This window comes from Egretta garzetta, unplaced genomic scaffold, assembly GCF_000687185.1.
Source record: "Egretta garzetta isolate BGI_Z169 unplaced genomic scaffold, ASM68718v1 scaffold56, whole genome shotgun sequence".
NCBI lineage: Eukaryota > Metazoa > Chordata > Aves > Pelecaniformes > Ardeidae > Egretta > Egretta garzetta.
The window spans coordinates 7,574,239-7,595,342 of NW_009260182.1; the positions used below are offsets into that span (position 1 = coordinate 7,574,239).

At 42.1% G+C, this 21,104-nt stretch overlaps 1 protein-coding gene across 8 annotated transcripts in view; it reads left to right on the forward strand.

The window, feature by feature from the left end:
* The window catches only part of GBF1 (golgi brefeldin A resistant guanine nucleotide exchange factor 1), a 107,825-nt gene that overhangs the window by 77,535 nt on the left and 9,186 nt on the right, over positions 1–21,104 (forward strand). For 7 of the 8 annotated variants that reach the window (XM_035897258.1, XM_035897254.1, XM_035897256.1 and 4 more), the window contains 19 exons: positions 1,532–1,761; positions 2,846–3,014; positions 3,199–3,410; positions 4,105–4,203; positions 4,605–4,799; positions 5,189–5,375; positions 5,839–5,979; positions 6,531–6,619; positions 9,766–9,968; positions 10,409–10,532; positions 10,838–10,963; positions 11,576–11,658; positions 13,919–14,155; positions 15,042–15,135; positions 17,630–17,806; positions 18,308–18,372; positions 18,474–18,597; positions 19,191–19,262; positions 20,649–20,743. In XM_035897258.1, the coding sequence (XP_035753151.1) occupies positions 1,532–1,761; positions 2,846–3,014; positions 3,199–3,410; positions 4,105–4,203; positions 4,605–4,799; positions 5,189–5,375; positions 5,839–5,979; positions 6,531–6,619; positions 9,766–9,968; positions 10,409–10,532; positions 10,838–10,963; positions 11,576–11,658; positions 13,919–14,155; positions 15,042–15,135; positions 17,630–17,806; positions 18,308–18,372; positions 18,474–18,597; positions 19,191–19,262; positions 20,649–20,743 (2,722 nt within the window). The remainder of the gene's footprint in view (positions 1–1,531; positions 1,762–2,845; positions 3,015–3,198; positions 3,411–4,104; positions 4,204–4,604; positions 4,800–5,188; positions 5,376–5,838; positions 5,980–6,530; positions 6,620–9,765; positions 9,969–10,408; positions 10,533–10,837; positions 10,964–11,575; positions 11,659–13,918; positions 14,156–15,041; positions 15,136–17,629; positions 17,807–18,307; positions 18,373–18,473; positions 18,598–19,190; positions 19,263–20,648; positions 20,744–21,104) is intronic. The other variant, XM_035897255.1, reaches the window with a different exon arrangement.

The following is a 21,104-nucleotide window of genomic DNA, read 5'->3' on the forward strand; positions in this document are numbered from 1 at the left end:
ATCTGAAAGGGGATTGTGTGCAGGAAACTAATGGGTATACATGTGAATCTTTTCGTGATGTGCTTTGATCCAGCCTGCGGAAGCAATACAGTATGTGACTAGTGCTGTGAGCTCAAGAATGGAATGTTGCAGGGCTTCCATATTCTGTTGTTGTATAGGAGTAGGCTAAATAGTTGTAACTGTTTTTAACCTCTCCTCTGGATGAATGAGTCCCTCTGGCTGCAAAGTACTCTGTCTCTTGTGCACTCTACACTTTGATGGCTCAGAAATAAACATTAACAGTGAAAGGAAGCAGACAAGAAAATTGAAACAATAGCTGTGTAAAACACCTAGTTCTGACACTTACTCTGTCACAGGAAACTATTCAGTGTAATGTGAACGATTCCAAGTGTATTTCTACACAATAGCATGATTGGTGAAAACTAAGGAAATAATAAATGCAAGCAAATTGCATATAACTCAGAACATCCATCCAGATGAGAGCTTATCTCTACATAAATCATCATTATATTTAAGTTTCCCCATGGATATTAAATTCCATTAAACAGTATTGCAACTGCTGTAACATCTTAGAGAGAAAGTTGAATTGAGTTACAAAGCATGTCATTAACTCTGAGTTGTAGTGCTAGGTAATGTATTAATTGTGCTGCTTGGGCCAGAATCCTAGCTTAGCAGGTGAAGAAGGAAGGATTGCAAAATTAATCATGTATTCTATTTCACTTATTAAAAATCAAGTAACATCCTGCTACTTAAGACATTTCCAAAAATCAAGTCAGCTATAGAACACCACTGTGCAAAACAATACACATTTCACATGTAAATTCATAACATAACTCTGGTTTGTGCCTTTATTTTATTACTGTGCCCTGCAGTGTATCTTCTCTTTTTTAAATATTTGTTTTACATTTTTTAAGGTCTTCTCAGAACCATAAGAGCTGCAGATATGTGGGTTTCTTTTAAAGGAAAACTTAGGTTCTTGGAGCACCATCTTATATATAGAAAAAGTAAAAATACTTCACTGCTCTGTTTCTGACCCATTTGAATTCTATTGCCATTCAATTTGTTTAAGGAGAATTAGAGAAATAGGTCTTGCCTTCCAATCAAGTTAGAAATTCTCACTTTGAAGGATTGACAAATCTTGATGTAAGTCTTTAAAATGGTTGTGCCATTGTATCAAAGAGTAAACTACACCTTTTGGACTATTTTCAGATTTCTTCTCAATTATAGAAACCCTCTGCCATTTATCTAACTTTGAATTACCTTATTTGCTAAGTCTGTTAGATTCCAATTGCTGTATTTTCATTTTGAGAACTGCTAGTATCTCACCTGTTCATCTGTTTGATTCGTTAATACCTGCCAAAAGAGAACTTAATTTATCTACATTCTCTACAGTAGAGTAATGCGTAACTATATGAGATAATTTGTAGTGTGAAGTAGTAAGTAAAGTAGTTCTTTGTTGCTGTATTCAATGCGTGAACTTGTGGTTGAGGGACAGAATAATACTGATCTTTTTGCTTCTGTTTCTCAACAGCAAGCGGGGTTACTTTCATAGATGGTCCTCCTCCCAGCTCCTCTGGGAGCTCAGAAAATGTTTCATCTGCATTCAGCCCCACTACAGACAGTGGTTTGGAGCTGTCCTCACAGACTACCTCCAAGGAAGACCTGACAGACTTGGACCAAGTCACTTCTTTGGGACTTAATGCACGAATCCCTTCAAATGAGGCCAAAGTCACTGAAAATCAAAATCAGCCTGAACTCCAGGTACGTGGTTATAACTCGTAAGGAAAAGTTCCAACTCCCAGCATAATCAGTTGTGGATTTAGCACACTTTCTCTCTCTCTCTCTCTCTTTGGTCATAGTGTTTATATTCTATTTTAAGGCTTACAGTCAGAATAAAACATCCTTTGCTGCAAGTGATTTGTAAATTCACAAACATTCATTCTTTGTTTTCTCTTGAGACCATCCCCGTTGGCTCAGAAATTACAACTGTGCCAGCCCAACAATGCACCTACGTATCTAGTTGTACTCTTGCCAATATCATCAACCTTAATTAAAGGAGAAACTATTAGAGGGAAACATAGAGGAAATCTTCAGGAGAACTCATTTTACTATCTTTAGTGAACAATTTTTTTTGAGTTTGTAGAAATTCAGCTGTTGGTGTTTGTGCATGTGCCTTGCTGTTGCTGTGAAATATAACTAACCTGAACCAAGGCCATTGTCAGCAAGTTTTCCTCTGTGTTGTCTTCACTTCCCCTGCAACAGTAATACTGTTGAGAGGATGGATTAGAGCTGCAGGGAACCTTTCAGATCTGCAGATATTTTGAATGGTAAAAATGCTAAGAAGGCATTCATATAGTGTGCTGAAATTCTGTAGCATTTAAAACAAAAAAATTAGCGAAATCCTAACCTCAGGGGCCGTAAGAACTGACAGGTTATAAGACTTGACTTTGAAGATATTCCACAGTATAACATAACGGAGACTTATGTAAAATAGATAAGAACTAGACAGAAGTGAAAGGGTAGAGGGCTGCAGGTTATCTAGAGGTGCTCTTTTCTCTTAAATTTTGTTTTCCTGCTCCTCTTCTATGAATGACCTGTGTAGTTTTAATAGTTCTGAATGAAGGAGGTATTTAAAAGAAGGATAGATGAGGTGCTTAGGGACATGGTTTAGTGGTGGGATGGCAGGGCTAGGTTAAAGGTTGGACTCGATGATCTTAAAGGTCTTTTCCAACCAAAGCGATTCTATGATTCTATGAACCGAAAACAAGCCTTTCTTTTAGCTTGTCTAGTGCTTGTTAACCCTTGTTTTGCTTCTTTCATTCTCAAATGACTGATATCAATGAAGAATGAAAGTCTGAGGGAGGAGAAGTTCCAGTCAGCTTCTGTCGAGTCTATCCCTGAGGTTCTAGAGGAGTGCGCATCTGTAGCAGAACATTCTGACTCTGCCTCAGTTCATGACATGGACTATGTAAATCCCCGAGGAGTACGTTTTACTCAGTCTTCCCAAAAAGAAGGTGAGAGGTGGGCAATGTTGCTTAAGTCCTTTCTCCTTTTCACTATTCTGTTTCACTTGCTGCTAAGAGGGTTATAAGCTCCTGCTCCTCAGCTGGTCTGTAAGTTTCATTTGTAACACTTGTTAGGCACCTGCAAATAACAAAAGCAAAGTTAAGAGTGCTAATCTCTCTCATTGTCCTTTAGGAGCAGCACTGGTTCCATATGGACTACCATGTATTAGAGAACTGTTCCGCTTCCTTATCTCACTCACCAACCCTCATGACCGCCATAACTCTGAGGTGATGATCCACATGGGGCTGCAGCTGCTTACTGTTGCCCTGGAGTCAGCACCCATTGCAAACTGCCAGTCCCTCTTGGGACTTGTGAAGGAGGAGTTGTGCCGACACCTATTTCAAGTGAGTCTGGCTTATGCTAGCGTGGCATATGGCACTGGGGAGTCAGATACTAATTTGCATCAAAGAGTCTATTGGAATTTAGTATTCTGAGGTTTGGCTGGTCTTGGTCTTCAAATAAGCTCTCTGCTGCATTGCAATGGGAGTTCTGAATTGCACCAGTGAAACAGTGCTGTTGCAAAGCCAGAGAGGTTGTCTTGTGCTATTTTCTTCAGACCAGGGCCAAGAAGGATGAAGGTGATTTGACTGGACTGTTACTGTGGGATTACACTGTGTTTTGATATATTTGGCTTTGAGGTAATCATGGATGCAAGTTACCAGTTTAGTAGTAGGCAGAACCTTTGGAGTACCAAGCTATTAATTGCACAAGGGCCATCTCAGAGGCGGGTCTTCTCCCAAGTTCCTTCACTAAGAGGGTCTGTGGACTTGGCAAAAAACAAAAGTTGTAGTAGGAAAAGTGCTACCACAAGCAGAAGGGAATTAAGTATATTTATCCTCTCTAGCAAAAAGTGAGACCAGGAGCTTGAATAAGGGATTTTTTTTTTTTTTTTTCAAATACCATTGCTATCGGAGGCAAAGTGTGGATCTGAAGGCATTGCAGGTGATGCCTGCAGTGCCACAGTACTGCTACTTACAGCACATAATGACTAGCCTTTGTAATTCTTAAAGGATTTTGGTTTTTTTGTTTCTTGTTCAGCTATTGAGCGTTGAACGGCTCAATCTGTATGCGACATCCCTCAGGGTGTGCTTTCTTCTTTTTGAGAGCATGAGAGAGCATCTGAAATTCCAGCTGGAGGTGAGTTTTTTGAGTATCACTGGGTCCCTAGTAATAGTTTTTGGACTTCAGTTAAATGCATATAGCTAGGCAGTAAGGTACAGTCTAAATATCAATTTATCAAATAAATGACTCAGTGGGTTATGGGTAGGCTGTGTAGGCCTTTTCTTGTTGGATAATAAAATGCCTTTGAGACTGTGTACTGCACTGCCTGCCTTCATACCGGTTTTTTTAGAATGGTAAATCCAGGTGCGCTGAATGGTAGAACTATTTGATACCTTTCTTCAGAATGAGCCACCATTAAAGATGGAGTGTCATGTGGGAAGACAAAGCTTAAATCTCTTTCTGTAGTCCTCAAAGCTATTTACTGTCCTGCTTTCTTTTTTCTTTCCTTAAACTGAGCTGCCCTGTGTTTCTGCCAGATGTATGTCAAGAAGCTGATGGAAATAATCACTGTGGAAAACCCAAAGATGCCCTATGAAATGAAAGAGATGGCTTTGGAAGCCATTGTTCAGCTGTGGAGGATTCCCAGTTTCGTGACTGAGCTCTACATTAACTATGACTGTGACTACTACTGTGCCAACCTCTTTGAGGAGCTCACCAAGCTGCTTTCCAAGGTGCTGGGTCACAGGCTGGGGCTGCCTGCTTCAGAGGGAGGGAGGGAGGGAGCAGTGGGGTGCTGAAGGGGAAGCCAGTAACTCAGAACAAGGGTAAGTGCAGGTGCAGAACTGAAGAACAGGAGCAGTCAAAAGATTCAGGGTGAGCAGTCCATAGAGATGAAGGCGGCCATTTAACACTTGGAAGCAGAAGAGAAAAGAATAGCCGTGATGCTTTAATAACGTCAGAGCAGATAAACCATTAAGTATGTGCTAAAAAGCTTTGTGTGAAAAGTTGAGGGTGGTCTGTTTTATGCTTTAGGCTTCCCGAAGCTGTGGAGGAAACTTTTTTCCCCCGTTATGGTGAGAAAGGCATGGAAGTTGACTAATACTCATGTTTTATTTCCCAGAATGCCTTCCCAGTTTCTGGACAGCTCTATACTGTCCATCTTCTGTCTCTGGAAGCGTTGCTGACAGTGATAGATAGCACTGAGGCACATTGCCAGGCCAAAGTGCTGAGTAACATACTTCAACAAGAGAAGGAAGTTGTCAAATCCATCCCAGAAACCGTGAACAGCACCAAAGAAACAAGCAATAGTAAGACCTCTTTCTCTGATGTTTTGATATTAAGCTTAGTATTGTGCTAAACTTGCAGATTTCATTTTGGTAGCTGACATAGTAAGCTCCTTAAACATGTGTTTTCAGTCCTCCTGTTGCATGTTTTATAACTACACGCTGATGTTAATAACCTTGCTATTTGTAAAATTTGCAGATATTAAAATGTGCCCCTCTTAAAGCTTTATATAAAGGCCATGTCAAGACTGCCAGTCACAACAGAAGTAGGGCATGCCATGGAATTCATGTAGACAAAGTACTGAGGATACTGAGGAATCGCAGTTACTGGAGGGGAACTCGTTTGAACAAGCACTTGTTCAGTTTAGAGTGATCAGTTCATTATTTCTCTGTTGCTAGCTTTTTCCTTGGCTTATGGGTTTGTTAATGTATGTGTGGGTTGTGTGGGTTTTAGCTTTTTTTTTTTTTTTTTTTTTAAATTCTACAGATAATGAGAGAGTACTCAGTGATGGAAAATCTTCCAGTGCTGTCTCAGAGCCAGCTGGGGCATGTCCTCCCACCAGTGGGTGCCTTATGGCTGACCAGATGAAGGAGGGCTGCATGGAATTGGAAGGAGGAGGTGAGGCAGGTAATAGCCTCCACGGTACCCTGACACTCTGAGTGTGTATATGCTGAGAATGGTCCTGACATTTGTTGACTGGTCCTGCTGTACTATAGAGCACTGTAGCTATTGTGTGTTCAAAATTAGGAGGAGGTATGTGGTGAATATTTGTTTATTATATGTGTGCTATATATGCCTGCTAACTGTTGCATTTCTTCTGGGAAGCGGTTAGATCTGGTGGGTCACTCTGGGGCAAAAGTGTGTGAAATTCATACCAGTGCTTGGTGTTTTTAAGGTAGTCAAGGGCTAGTCAAGGATCAGTAATGTAGGTAGTCAAAATAGCCAGAAAATTAAATCTTGTGCATGTGTGAAATTGTCCAGGACAAGAAGCTACTATGCAGCTATGCTGAAGAACATGTGGGTGGGAGGAGTGTAGTAATTGAATAGTGGGAGTGTGACTGCCATTTCCAGGGCAGCACATTGCAGCAAGACTCTATGAAAGTTATGATGAGACACCATAGTGGGCTGAGTGCTACTCTGGGGATAGGTTTGACTGTAATGATGCTTTGTCCTTCTAGCTGAGAAGCGTATCCCCAGGAAGCCTACTCGATTTTCCTGTATCCTTCCAAGCCCTCAGGAACTTATGCAGATTAAGAACAAAAAGAAGGTATGATTTGGAATATGCTACAAATGGATCTTTGAGTGTTCTCCTTGTCTCTCATCCCATGTAGGCTTTACATGACTGGTCACATCTCTGAAATTTTGAGTTCCACTCTCTACTGATACGAATTAAATAAGTCAGTCACTGAAAATCCTGCTACACTGCAGAACTGGCAGTGATTATTATTTGTTCTGGTTGAGTTGTGCTGAAAGTTGCAAGAGGTGTTGAGGAAATTTTGTGGCACAATTTGTAAGCTACGTCCATCTGATTTCTGGGTGGGAAAGTTGCTGGATCTAGTTTGCATTATATGGAGATAATCAGGTACTTTCCTCAAAAAGGGCAGGTTCCCTACTGTTGTCAAAGCTGTAAATGGGGAGCGTACCAAGAGGCCTGTAGTAGGAATTAATAGTCTAGCCTGCTATTCTGATTTGTTTATTCCCACGTTTGCTTTATCATAAGAATGAGTGAAAAGATTGTCTTGATTGTGGCAAAGCCATTCTTTGTCTAGATGTCTGTTTCTTTGAACCTCATTAATCCAAGTTTAGACTATAACTTTGTACAGCTTCTCCAATTCCTGAGTGGTTCCAGTCTAGATCTAGTGTTGACAAAGGTGCTCCATGCTGATGGCTTTGTATTTAACTGCTGTCTTGTGCCAAACATCAATTACTGGCCTGCGTGTTCACCTCCAGAGACAGAGGATGAATATGATATCTAAAGTCCCCATGGTTTACATGGGACTTTTCTTTTTGGTTGAGTTTGGGTTATTGTTTCCTTTTACAGAAGTTCTTTGTACAGATTTTGTTCTCTTTGCACAACATATACATGAGGTAGGTTATTTAGAAAGTGAGAGACTACTAAATTTCAATATGAAAACGACATATTCTGGATGAAACATGAGTGGCCATAGTAGTTGTGGGGTAAGGAGCCAGATGATACAGTGGAAAAAGAAATTAATGTCTTTGAACGATTCATTGGTGAAAGGCTTTTGATTTGTACCTGACTAAAAGGCTTCTGACTTCTCTCTCCAGCATAGGTGTTTTTATTTTACATTATTATAAGGGACTGGCGGTCACATTTGTTTAAACTTACTTAAACAAAAATTTTGAAGTAAGTACAACAGATCTCTTTCTACTGCCATACTAATCTGTGCTTTGTGATCCTCTCTGGCAGCCTCTGGATGTGAATGTAATTTAAGGCATTGGTTTCCCTCTAGGAAGTCTGCTGCAGTACTTAGGAACTTGGTTCTTTACCTACCAGACAGTGCTGCAGTGGGATAATGCTGACGGGCTTCCTGAGCCACAAGGACAGTGGGGAGAAGTAATTGTCAGCACAGTCTTCAAAGAAACCACCAAGTTTTGGCATTAGTTAATTTCTAGGAAATTAATACTGATTTAGTTACTGTTTCATTTATAACCCTTTGCTTTGCCTTAAATCTAGCTTTCATGGCAGCTTTGCTGATGGACTTGGTGTGAAAGTCCGTTGTTGAGAAGGGAGCTTGCATAGTGCTTCCACTGTTCTAACTGACACCCTCTGATAATACACCAGCTTTACTGTGCTGGAAAACCAGGTTAGAAGAAATAAAAGAGTATTGCCAGTGGCTGAGAGTTCCTTAAAGAAAGTTCCAGGTGATCCTAGAAAAAGGGCAGTGCCTTATACTACAGCAGAGGGCAGAAAAATGTTCATAAATCTCTGTTTGCCAGGAAAAATCCTTTCCTGACCCTAAATCTGCTAAGCATTTCATCCTGAGCATATAAAGAGGGCACACAAAACATTCAGCTTAAGTAATGTTCATGCTGACGTGGCACCAGCATGTTCTGCTTCCTTTAGCCTCTGAAGTACTAAACATTACCACAGCCAAAAGGAGGAAAAAAGCTAAATAAAAGCAGAAAACAAATTATGCATCAAATGGAAAGTTTTCTTTGATATTTCCAAAGTCCATGACCAGAAGCTCAGAAGCATAGGACTGACATGATTATAAATGCAGTGCAAACTGCCAGCAGTCTGGCCTCCTTTCAGGTGGTCTTAAGAAGTATAACCAGACCATAGAATACCTAGAGCTTGGGTTACAGGACTTAGAGCTGAACAGAAATGCTGCTAGCATCATACGGTCCCTTCAGGCCTTGTTATACTGGGGTAGCGCATGGTTGTTATTTTGTTGTGCCCTCACTGGGTCCTTGTGTGCTCCATGCTATTTCAGGGTCTGTGTTTCCCTGCAATTTGAGGATGTTCACACAGGCAGGGGAAGCAGAGAACAGAGGGCTGGTGGCTTCTGAGGTACTGAGAAACCCAGGGGAGCTAGTAATCATGATGGTCACGAATTTAGTTCACTAGGTCATCGCTAGCAGTTTGATCGTGATAGGAGCTAACAGGGAACTGACATTTATTCTGGTGCCTTAGTAAAGTTCATACAGTTGTTTGTGCTTTTGGTTTTTCTGAACACTACCAAGAACATTCAGTTAACCCTTTCTTAGTCAGGTGTTTTATTACACTGTGACCGTGGTACAGTCTAGTTTCCTAAAATAAGAGTCAAGCAGGGCAAAGTAGTTGACTTCCCTTCAAACTAAAAATGCACCTACTCTTCCCAGCCTATAGATAGCCTTGTCATGCTGGAATACCAGATGTTCCTGGGACCACGTCTCACTAGCAGAGCATTTTTTGGTTCTTAGTTTAAGTTTTTGCAGCACTTCTTCCTTGCACCAGCTGAATAAGTGCCAAGGATTCTTGCTGCATGTCTCCTGGCAGTGAGGTAGAGTATGAGAGCCTGAAGCCAAAGAGAAGAGGTCACGGAGCATAACTGGGCAGAGTTGATTTTGCCACGTGTCTGGGGTTCATCATAGACCTTCCTCTGCTCTGTTTACATACGAGAGCTGGTGAGGTATGGGGGATAGCAGAGCTAATTGCTCAGTGAAATGTCAAAGCTTTTCAAAGATGGCGGCTCACACTTGCTCTGTCCAGTATTATTTGATAGTGAATCCTTGTGATGAATGCAGGTTTTCTGGCCTTGGTTAGCCTTCTTGCTGGATTACACAGTACAATAAATTGGATCATGCTGAGGTTTATCTATTTCTACTTTGCTTTTGGTTCAAATGCCAAGAACAATCTAAAGTAAGAAATGCACTGCAAGCTTGTAATTATCAGAATGTCTCCTTCAGCTCCTGATAACCGGCACAGAGCAGTTCAACCAAAAGCCAAAGAAAGGGATACAGTTTCTGCAGGAGAAGAACCTTCTTGCTACGCCCATCGACAACAATGAGGTGGCCAGGTGGCTACGGGAAAATCCCCGTCTGGACAAAAAGATGATTGGGGAATTTGTGAGTGACCGCAAGAACATAGACTTGCTGGAAAGCTTTGTTGGGTGAATATCTTTCTGTATCTCTTTAATCAGAAAGGGATGAAAGTTTAGAGTTCAGTGGTTAAAAAAAGCAGTAGAACAGTAGCTCCTGGGGGCATTGGATTTGTATCACTTGATTCTCTGTGTACCACCATGCCTTAATTCTTAACACCTTAGATACATATAGTAGTATAATACTCAAGCTCCTTTTGGTAGGGCCAGACTCTGTGAAGACTGGAGAGGTGATTGCATACATAATCACCTGTAGGATTGTTGACTGTTTTTTTTATTGCTTTTTGCCTGTTTATGGTATATTTCTCCTCTTCTCACCTTCCCCTCTTTACTGTCTGTTCTCTGTGAAATCTAGTATTCTGATGCTGAAACAAACAAGACTGTAGTCAGTAAGTTTATCCTGCCTTTCCCATCCTGTTTCACTTTCTCATTGCATTTCATTCTTCTTGCAGGACTTTCAGCTTTCAAGGTTTAAGGCTGGATGAAGCTTTACGACTTTATCTAGAGGCCTTCAGATTACCAGGAGAAGCACCCGTAATCCAGAGACTGTTAGAAGCCTTCACGGAACATTGGAGGGTGTGTACTTGGTGGGCAGAAAGCTCAAAACTACATTCGTTCTGGCGCATCTGCTTGCCATGATGGACATGTTGGATCAAACTGCCTACATAAGCTTACTGTGCCCTGCAGGCAGCAGCTGTAGTTCTGTAGGAGACTGCAGTGGCGCATAGATTTCCAGGGTGCTTTTTGGAAGCTGGAGCCAGAGTCTGGGGTTTTTGTTTGTCCCAGAGATGATTCAGTGCCGTCAGTAGCAAAATGGCTGTTTTGGGCCACTGATATTGCTGTTCCTGTAGGACTAATTTGTTCATACGCTTGCTTTTCAGAAATCAAATGGGTCCCCATTTGCTAATAGTGATGCCTGCTTTGCCCTGGCCTATGCAGTTATTATGCTGAACACTGACCAGCACAACCATAATGTCCGTAAGCAGAACGTCCCAATGACTCTGGAGGTGGGTGTTTACCAGTGTAGACAACTGTCTTCTCTGGTTTTGATAGCAATGTAGTACCTGTTTTTATCTCAATGGCATTCTCTTCACACACACACACACACACACACCCCCATTCATAGCTGCTGTACACAATAGGCTGGTGTGCAGCACTGACTGAAGTTGAGTACAGTTGGAGAGGGGAGCTGTGGGCAAGGGGCAGTCTGAAGAAATAATGAGTTTAGCAGACAACTTGCCATGTTTGTCAAGATGCCTGCGTGCATGTGAGTGAACTGTATCCTAAGACGTGGCAAGAATGAGAAGACTGTTGAATCACTGTGGTGGTCTTCTAGAGAGTTCAAGTCCTGTGAATGCAGTGGTACAGACCTGTCATTCTGATGTCCAGCCTCAGCTAAGCATATGTTATGTTGTGTCTCTGTCCTTGTGAGCAGAGACGGGTTGCTGCACACTACTGCCAGTAAGAATAGTATTTAGTCTTTGAACTTTTGAGGCTGCATGTTGAAGAATGCAGGGAAATCTCTTTCTGGTGCCATGAAGAACAAGTGGAGTACTGATTCTAGCCAAGCAGTTAAAGCTGGAGATATAAGGAATTAACATTGGTATAACTTTTTTCAGGAGTTTCGGAAGAACCTGAAAGGTGTCAATGGAGGCAAAGACTTTGAACAGGACATATTGGAAGACATGTACCATGCCATCAAGTAAGAATCAATCTCTCATCTCCTTGTATGCAGGGAGCAAACTAGAGTTGTTTGGTCTGTGAGACCTCTGGAGAGTACAGAGAGAGACTCACCGATCATGTGCCCATTTGCCTCAGACCAACTTTCAGCTCCATGTGGGGCTGTGGTAACAAGCCTGTCACAGTGATTGCGCTACATTTGTATCTTTGGATTCTTGCCATGGTATTTTAATCCACAGAGCTTAAGCTAAAGTTAAAAAATGCGTTACTTCTATTTACTTGCAAAAAAATGGCTGAGCAAGACCAGCACTTGTGAAATGCTGTATCTAAGAAGGCTCTGTTCTACAGACCAGGCCTTTAGACTTCTTTAGAACTTTTCATGAGATAGTATCTCATCCCCGGGACAGCACTGGTGCCCTGACATAACATATCCAGGTCTCAGTTTCATATGTTCTGCTTTTGAGCTCTTCATATGAGGCTGCTGTGTGCATCAATCTCTTCTGCCACCCCTGAAGCTCTTGGCACACTGACCAGTTTTTGAGGAGAATTCCTGGTGGCTGAGGCCCTTTTGTGCACAGACTAGCTCTGGGCAGGGAGCTTTAATAACAGCTCAGAAATCTAGCCTATCAGTAAATCCAGGCCCAGCCAATTTGAAGCTGAGAGGATTACATCTCTGAGGAGACAGGATGGGACTCTGACTCTCAGCTGGTTTCAATCTCCAGTGGCAGGCAGTGGCTCAGGCTGGAAGCAGGGCAGTGTGATTAGGCTGACCCTCCCTTTTGGGCCTTACTTGGGAAGGTGGAGATGCTGCCTGTACTAGCAGTTGTATCTAGCAGTTTTTCAAGAGGTAGCTCAAGCTTTCAAATGGGGCTCTAGTTTTGATTTGCCTCTCTCCCCTGAGGGTGTTCCTAATGTTTTCAGTAGTAGCCTGAGAATATCCTCCTATCTTTCAGTTATCTAATGCCTCTGTCCCAGTCTATTCCCCTTTATCCTCCCTTCACTAGATACTTCAGATTTTTCGGTATGGTCCATGGCTAAAACAACTGGTGTATCATTTCAGTATTGCTCCATCTCAGACAGATTGCCAGTGTCATAGTTGAGACTGAGGAACTATTTGTTTTCTTTGTATTATTAGGGGGAAAAACAATCAGACTGTAATCTGTACAGAGCATGATCTCTTCGGGATCTCAGCATTTCACTTTTGAGCACAATTTAATTTCCTGAGGCTTTCCAAGTAAACCCATCACTTGCTTCTGTTAATAATCGAATATGGTTTCTTAATAAAAACACGCTATTGATTGCAAACATATTTCCCTATATCTTAGTAATGATTGCTCTTGTCAAAATATGCAGGCACTTGAAACTGAAAAGAGCTTATTTCTTATGCATAAATCAAGAGAGTTTTTTATAGTTGTTAGCACATGAAAATTGCTTCTTTGGCAACTGAAGCACATTATTTTTTGATTGTTGCAGAAAGACCTCTACTTCTCAGACTGGCTGCAAGCTACTGTTCTTAGTAGATTTCAGGATCTTGTTTAATTAGTTGGTCATTTGCAGAGGGTTATCTTTTGTGCAATGTTATCGAAGTCGAGGGAGTATGTGTTTAGGCTTGATATATTTTAACGTGGGATTGCAAGTACTACTTGGCATTAATCATAATTCTTTTATTATTGTATTACTTTAATCCAGTTAGAGTAAGGAGCTGTGGTACCCTGGTTATGAATCACACATCATACATTTGGGTTCTTGTTTTATCCTTAATTTTGTACTACTTGGCTTTCTGATACTTGATTTTGGCATAATATGAATATTTGCATTATTCTTATGCAAAGGTACTCATGCCTACTGTTGGCTGCAGTGGTATAACAATCTTTTTTTTTTTTTTTAATCTCTGTGTAATGAGATATGCGGAGCACTCTAATGGGGTGAGAGCTAGGATGGGGGGGTGAAGCTATGCCAGTGTGCTGTCCAAAATTTCCCATCATTTAACTGCAGTATGTTTTACATTTTGCACTTGTAGTGTTAGGTAGCTGCTTCTTCAATACTATCCTTAAGTGGTTACTGCTGGGTGCTGCTGAGAGCCACCAGCCTTTATATCCAGGATATCAAAGAGGGGTAGGGGAAGCAGGCAGACCTAGGAAAATAGAATGTTTCAGGAGCTGGCAAAATCACTCCAGAGTAGATATCACTTAGCTTTGGGACCATGTAATGAAAGGCACTGTGTAAATGTTAGGTTTGGCTCAGAATGAAAAATTCAACCTTTCTGCCTTCCTCCCTTTTAGAAATGATGAGATAGTGATGCCAGAAGAACAGACGGGCCTGGTTAAGGAAAACTATATCTGGAATGTCCTGCTACATCGTGGTGCCACTGATGAGGGAATATTTCTCCATGTGCCTCCTGGAAGCTATGACCATGATCTCTTCACCATGACATGGGGGCCAACCATTGCAGCACTTTCTTATGTTTTTGACAAGAGCTTAGAAGAAACAATCATCCAGAAGGCTATCTCTGGTTTCAGGTAACTCTTGCATTCATGAAGACCCAAAAGATTTAATGTGTGGCCATTGTCTCCTGTTTTCCTGCTAGAGACATCATAGTGAATATCAACTGCTACTTTTCCTAGCAATTGAAGAGCATTTTATTGTGACCTACGGTCCTCTAGTTTTGATCTATTATTTGTATTCATCCCGTCTTGGCCTCTCTTGGTTGCCACTCACTGTTTGGCTTGACTGCTGTGTTGTAATAAATCAAAGTGCCTGGGGTATGTATTTTTAAATTCTGACCTGCTGACATAGCTGTGCTGCTTAGAAGTGAGAGGAAAAAGTCACATTTAACTTGCACAGTGATGCTGGCAAAATCCCTGTATGTGTGGCCATAGCTGTGGCTGAATGGGATAGGGGTTTTCTTTTTTCTTTTTTTCTTTTCCAGATGACCAGTATTCAAAAAAACTTGCTATCTGTGAGAAACTGTATTGGAATGATCTTTGGTCATGCTTAGATCCAGACCAAATGATGCTTTAAGCGTAGTTTTCAAACTCTGTTAATATACTGCTGTAGCCATGATCTCTTGGAAACTAGACTTCAACACTACCGCCAATCTCAGCGACTCTCTCTTATGTCAAGACAGAACATGAGGTATATTGCCTCAGGTGCAAGTGGTCTGCCTGTTTAGACTCACTTCTTGAAAGCGATCCTTGCATCAGCACAGGCAAATACCAGGATCTATGGATGAGGAATGAGATTATTTGAGAGATAATAATAGACCTCTGTACATCAGCATTCATTATGCATGGGTGGAGAGGAAGATCTAAAACAGCAACAGAGAGGCTCTCTGATTTGCTGTCCTGTAGACAGACTTGTCTGTGCTGATTTATTACGTTATTTTGTGTTTTCTTCTTTCCCCAGGAAATGTGCAATGATTTCTGCTCACTATGGCCTTAGTGATGTGTTTGATAATCTCATAATTTCCCTCTGCAAGTTTACAGCCCTCAGCAGTGAGGTAAGTTTGCAAGGAGGGGGAAGAAGCATGGCTTTTAGTATATTGGAGCTCTCTTCCTCTGTTAAGCAGTAATATTTGCTTATTTTAGTTATCACACTATCTGTAGATATGTATCTGCCTCTGCCCAGAGTTTTCTGGAGGAGACAACAGAAAGTGTGTAATGAAGGAGGACTTCCATAGGACAGGTTCAAATATGCAGATTTCCTTCTACTCATTCCCAAGTGGCAGTTTGTGCAGAGCAGAATGCCATGATACAGAAGTGTTTATTCCACCTACTTGATCTGAGGAGTCTTAGATCTCCCTGTGATCAAGACAGTGATCGTTCATGATCCCAAGCAAGGTCATGCATTTCAGCTATTGAATATTTAGCTATAGGGCTTATGCAGTGCCAAGAGGGACTGTTTCATGAGCTGTTCTTCTGAAGTGTAGGGGCTGTGCATCCACCCAGCATAAAGGGGTTAGAAAAAGAAATGCTTTGAATTGTCAGTTGGTGTGTGGCGTCTGGTAATAAGACTGGCTGTTAGCCCCGCTTTTGGCAAGCCCTAAGGACCATTTCCATGGATTGTACTGTGAGAGTAAAGTCAAGGTACAGTGGTTGGTGTAAGCCTTTTGTACCAGGTTGACTGCTAAAAGACAAAGAAATTCCCCAGCGGTGGGGTTGCTTTCGATTCCCTCTTCCTCCACAGCTTACAACAGTAAAGATGAAATACTTGATCCTCTCCAGGCATACCAGACCTCAAGAAAACCACTAGATAACAGAAACAGAGGAATGTCTGCCATGAAACAACTGTTTGACACAGATTTACACAGTAGAGGCAACTAAACTAACCCCTCAGAGGCACCAGCTATTGCCAGCTGCATCCCATCTAGTTGTGAGACTGGAATCTGGAGCAGTCCGAGGTCTGTGTAAATTAAGCAAGCATGTCTTTTGGTGATGACTTAGAATCAGGGACTTCTGAATTTGAAGAAGGCTCTGAGTTCTTATCTTTGGCCAGATTCCAAGTACACCAATTACTTTCTGCTGTCCTAAATTCCTGTAAGGCTTGGAGACAGTAGTGGAATATGACAACTGAACAAATATTTGAGAGACAGTCTGGTGGAAGGGGAGAAGGAGGGGCTGTCTTCAGGGGGTGAGGAGGCAAAACAAAGAGCAACTGTTAGAAAGCAAGGGAAGAACATCAAAGTGTCACTTAGCTACTAGTCACTTCCCAGGTCAGATCATCCTCGTGATCAGGCATCCTTTCCAAGCACTGCAATCGCTATGCATGGCCACTTTGATTGAAAGAAAAGGAATGGAAAGGAACATGGAGGGGGATTAAAAGATTTAAGAAGAGCGAGAGCCCCACTTCTTTATCCACAGTTAAGACTCATACTGACTCAGTGCATAAGTAGTAGCAAAACCCCTGTATGTTTTAATTTGGTGGTTATGGCTTCTTGCCACAGTGCGTTTTGCTGCCACCAGGCATATTGCTGTTTGCCCTCTGAGACTTCAGCGATGTGTGTATTCATGTGGTTTCCCCATAGCAACAATGAAAAAAACAAATCGGTTGTCACATCTCTGCCAGACTTCCAGATTGGCACTTAGAATGGAGTTCACCTCTAAATCAAAGACCCATTTTGATAATAGTTTTGCCAGCAGTCTGGCTGAAGCAAGAGCTCATTTTTTGGAATTTCAGGTCTGAGATGGGAAGAGCCACTTTTTCAATCCATCCTATCTTCTGTCTTCTTTCTCCTTTCTTGATGAGGGAGTAAGTATGTTTTTTGTCTGCATAAGCAAGAGAATGGCAAAGCCCATCTCTTGTGAAGAGAAACATTTTGCAATGACCTTAAGTAACAGCAGAAACATGGCACGTGTTAGTGTCTGACACTAGCTCACACGGTTACTGGTTTTTTTCTTGTTTTGGCAACATATACTTGGTTGGTTTAAATGACTTAGCATGCTTTTTGTATTTTGAAAAGCTGTGAGTGCATTGAACAGGTTCTGAGGAATTGTGATCCAGCAGTTATTGGCAGAGGCTGTGTGTCAGGGTTCATCACTCTTACTTTGAATCTTGCTGTTAAGTAGTGGTAGGAGTAGTTTTGCAAGTCAGTAATGCTTTTGGCCATAGTTTCCTTCTCTAACAGTAGAGCAGGGTAATTGATGCTTCCAGAGGAGATGTGGTACTTTTTGTAGAAGGCTTTGATCCTGGAATGAGTTCCCATACCAGAATAAATTAGTGTTAGTGAGTTTTCAGCAAGCACTTTCAAAATGTGTTGTATTGTTGTGTCATTCTTGGAGAGCTTATGTCTAGGTGGTTCAGTGACTCAGCTTGTATCAGGTAAGCCATCTTGTTCTTGTTTTTGTGCAAAGTGAATATGAGCTGAGGAGTTATCCAAGCATCGTACACAGAATTGTTGTCTTTCCCGGAACCAGTTCTGAACAGTCTGCCCTAATTTGTGTTGAAAAGAAAACATTTCTTGCTGACTGACTGCCACCCCCTCTTCTTTCCTGCAGTCTATTGAGAACCTGCCCACTGTTTTTGGAAGTAATCCCAAGGCCCATATTGCGGCAAAGACTGTGTTTAACTTGGCCCATCGCCATGGTGACATTCTGCGGGAGGGCTGGAAAAACATCATGGAGGCCATGCTACAGCTTTTCCGAGCAGAGCTGCTGCCCAAGGCCATGGTGGAGGTAACAATAGCCGGCCCGTGGGTAACTGAAGAGTAGGGGAGTGGGAAGCTGGCTTTTCACAGAACCAGTTCAAAGAGGAGGAGAGCTCTCTTGGAAAGGCCTGGCTTTGGTAAAACAAGTACAGAGCTAGAAAGCCTGCAAAGGGTGTAGTGTTTGAATTAGGTGCAGGCTCCAGCTTCTTTCATACGTTTTATTTTTTCCTCATTTTACTTTTTGTTGGATTTGAGAAATTCCAGCATTCAGTTTACTTGAACAGATTTTGAATACTGTGCAAAAGAGGGACATGCTTATAGGCATGAAATATTAGAGCACAGCATTGGTATTGCCAGGTGGGGGTGACACTTTACAATAAGGGGTGAGGGGGTGAAGAGCTGGGGTTGACTGCCTACACAGGGGTGGTCGGGTGTAGTGTTTCATCATTAAGTGAAACATTACAGGGTTGGGGGAAGGCTACAAAGAAGTAGACAATTGATGATATACGTGTTCTGGTCTGTCTTCTAGGTCGAAGACTTTGTGGATCCTAATGGCAAAATCTATCTGCAACGCGAGGAGACGCCATCTAACCGGTGAGTGGTGTCAATAGCCCAGACAGTCCTTTTTGCACCAAAGCTGGAGAATAATATGATGTCTTGTTTTCTCACTGATGCTGGTGTCTTCTGATTTGCAGTGGTGAATCTACAGTGCTGAGTTTTGTTAGTTGGCTTACCCTCAGTGGGACAGAACAATCTGGTATGAGGGGGCCATCTACAGAGACACAGGAGGCAAAGCGAACAGCTCTGGAATGCATAAAGGTAACATACAGGCTGTAAAATAACCTGCTTCTGTTCATGGCGACAGTACTGTGTGGATAATAGGCAACAGAAGCATAAATATGCATGCTTCTAGGCAGTATTGCAGGTTCCAGAGGACTTGGGAATTGTAAGAAGCTACAGAGGAGCATATCTGCATTGACAGCTAAAGGGTCTTATGTGCTGTTATGCACAAATGTATTAACACGTGAAAACATGAATGATTCCCCACAAGAGGCTGGGATCTGCCCTTGGCATCACAGTCCTATAATTGAAGACAAATTAATAAATTCTCAAAGGACTAATCTATTTTCCAAGACAGTGTTAAGGCGTATGGTGCCAACAAAATCTGAACCTGGGGTTTGAGCATTGTGTGGATGGAGGAGTTACCTGTTAAAATCTGTCTAGCACAGATCAGGTCTGTTAAAGGTAATTGATATTAAAGGATTGAACTGGCTAGCAGGAATTTTCCTCCAGGTAGTTGTGTTAAAGCCACTGTCTGTATCTTTCCTGGGAACAAGCTGTGTTTTCTGAGGATCTGTTTGTATGCCTTCCCCATCCCCCAGATGCACAGTCCTCTTTTCTGTCTCTCGCAGCAATGTGATCCTGAGAAGTTGATCACAGAAAGCAAATTCCTCCAACTTGAATCCCTCCAGGAGCTCATGAAGGTGAGAGATATTGTGCAAGGGATTGGACTGGTGATGGAACAAGTATGCTGTGCATGATCATGGATATGTGCTGTGTACTCACCTAGCTCCTCTGGCACCAGAGGAGGTCTTGGACCTATCTGAGATATGAAATCAGTCATTAGTTCAGCTGTTACATGTAACTTCTATGCTGGCAGCCCCAATTGCTTTAGTAGTAGAGGAATACATTAAATTGTGGAATGCATTCTAAAAACCTTGAGGTGGTCACAGTAAGTGTTTGAAAGTATGTGTAGCTCTGTGTGGGAGCCTAAGGTTATGCTTTTTCATCTTTTCTGGTGTGCTGTGTGCCTGATGTGTGCCTAGAATTAGGCCATTAGGCCACTTTAGAGGAAGAGCTATACAGAACTCTGTGCCCCTAGGTAGTGTGGTACCTGGCTGCTGTGGGAGACGTAATAAGGCTGGGCTACACTAGCCTTTGGGCTAGAGAAGCTCATCTCCCTGGGGGAGGGTAGTTACTTACCTGGTTCCGGTAATAGCCTCTCAGGCTAGCATGGAGTTTGAGACCACTCCAGGATGTGGAATGAATCTGGCTGCTGCTCACCATTTCCAAAAGCAGATAGTGCAGTTCAACCCTTGCAGGGATGCTGTGTGGGCCGGCAGTGTGTGTTGCCTAATTCCGTGGCTCCTTAAGGTGCAAGTACCTTCCCCTTCAGCCTGCTGTAATTGCAATTCACTGGCTTCATCAATAGGGTGTGTGACATTATTGAGGCTTGTGCTAAAACAAAGGAAAGGTTTATCTATGAAAGCTTGCTGCAGAGGTTCAGAAGAATAGGTATTGAGTTTCAAAATAAAGATAAGTGAGTAAGCCCCAAAGAACAATACCTAAAACAGCTAAAAATACTTCAAACTTGTTGTTTGGATCAAACAAAGACCACTATGTTGCTGGCCCAGGTGGAGAAGTGGTGACTCAGTTTCTGTGTGCCATCTCAGTTCCAGGGGAACATTTAGTTCTCACCCCTATTATGTCAGGAATTCTCCCTTCATCTGCAAGCTGATGGCTTGACAAATGGCTCCAGTATTTGTAGTCATTCCTAAGTATGTCTGCCTTTTCTATGCTTCACATATTGTTAGCAAGAAGCTGCTGTCTTGCAGAATACCTCTCCATCTGAGAGACTCTGTCCATTTAACGTTTTTAAGTTCATATTGCATCTTGCACAATAAAAAAAAATACGATTTTCCATATATGTAGCTTGACCTCTATCCAATGCATTTTTGATAGACTATGCATGACCTCACCAGACAGCAGAGTGCAGTTTTGCCCAGGCTCAAAGCGTTCTGTTGGTCCTCACTTGTTGGTCCCCCAGTTTGGGGGGCTTGTGATTCACAAACATTTCATGGCTTTTCTAGGCTCTAATCTCTGTTACTCCTGATGAGGAGACATATGATGAAGAGGACGCTGCCTTCTGCTTGGAGATGCTTCTGAGAATTGTGCTAGAGAATAGGTATGACCTTGAAATACATACAGATTCACTGTAAATGTTCCTGCTTTACTGCAGCTGCTGCCTGGGTCCAGGGAATGAGTTTCCTATGTGCTTGATTTGCCAGCTGAAGCAGCATGTGGCTGTAATTTCAGGGCTTAGCAATTCCACTCTAGCATGTGCAAACAGAGGGGCTATTCGCCCATGAATTATTGCTTGATATCCTGAGATGAGGAAAACATAAACTAAACTCTGGAGGGAGAAGTGTCCCACTTGCTTTGCAAGTAATGAAGTAATGAAGTAAATAAGAAATTTGATGGCTTTGTTGTTTCTATGTGTCTGTTCTTACATCTCCCTTACAAACTCCTGGAGTTTTTCACTGAAA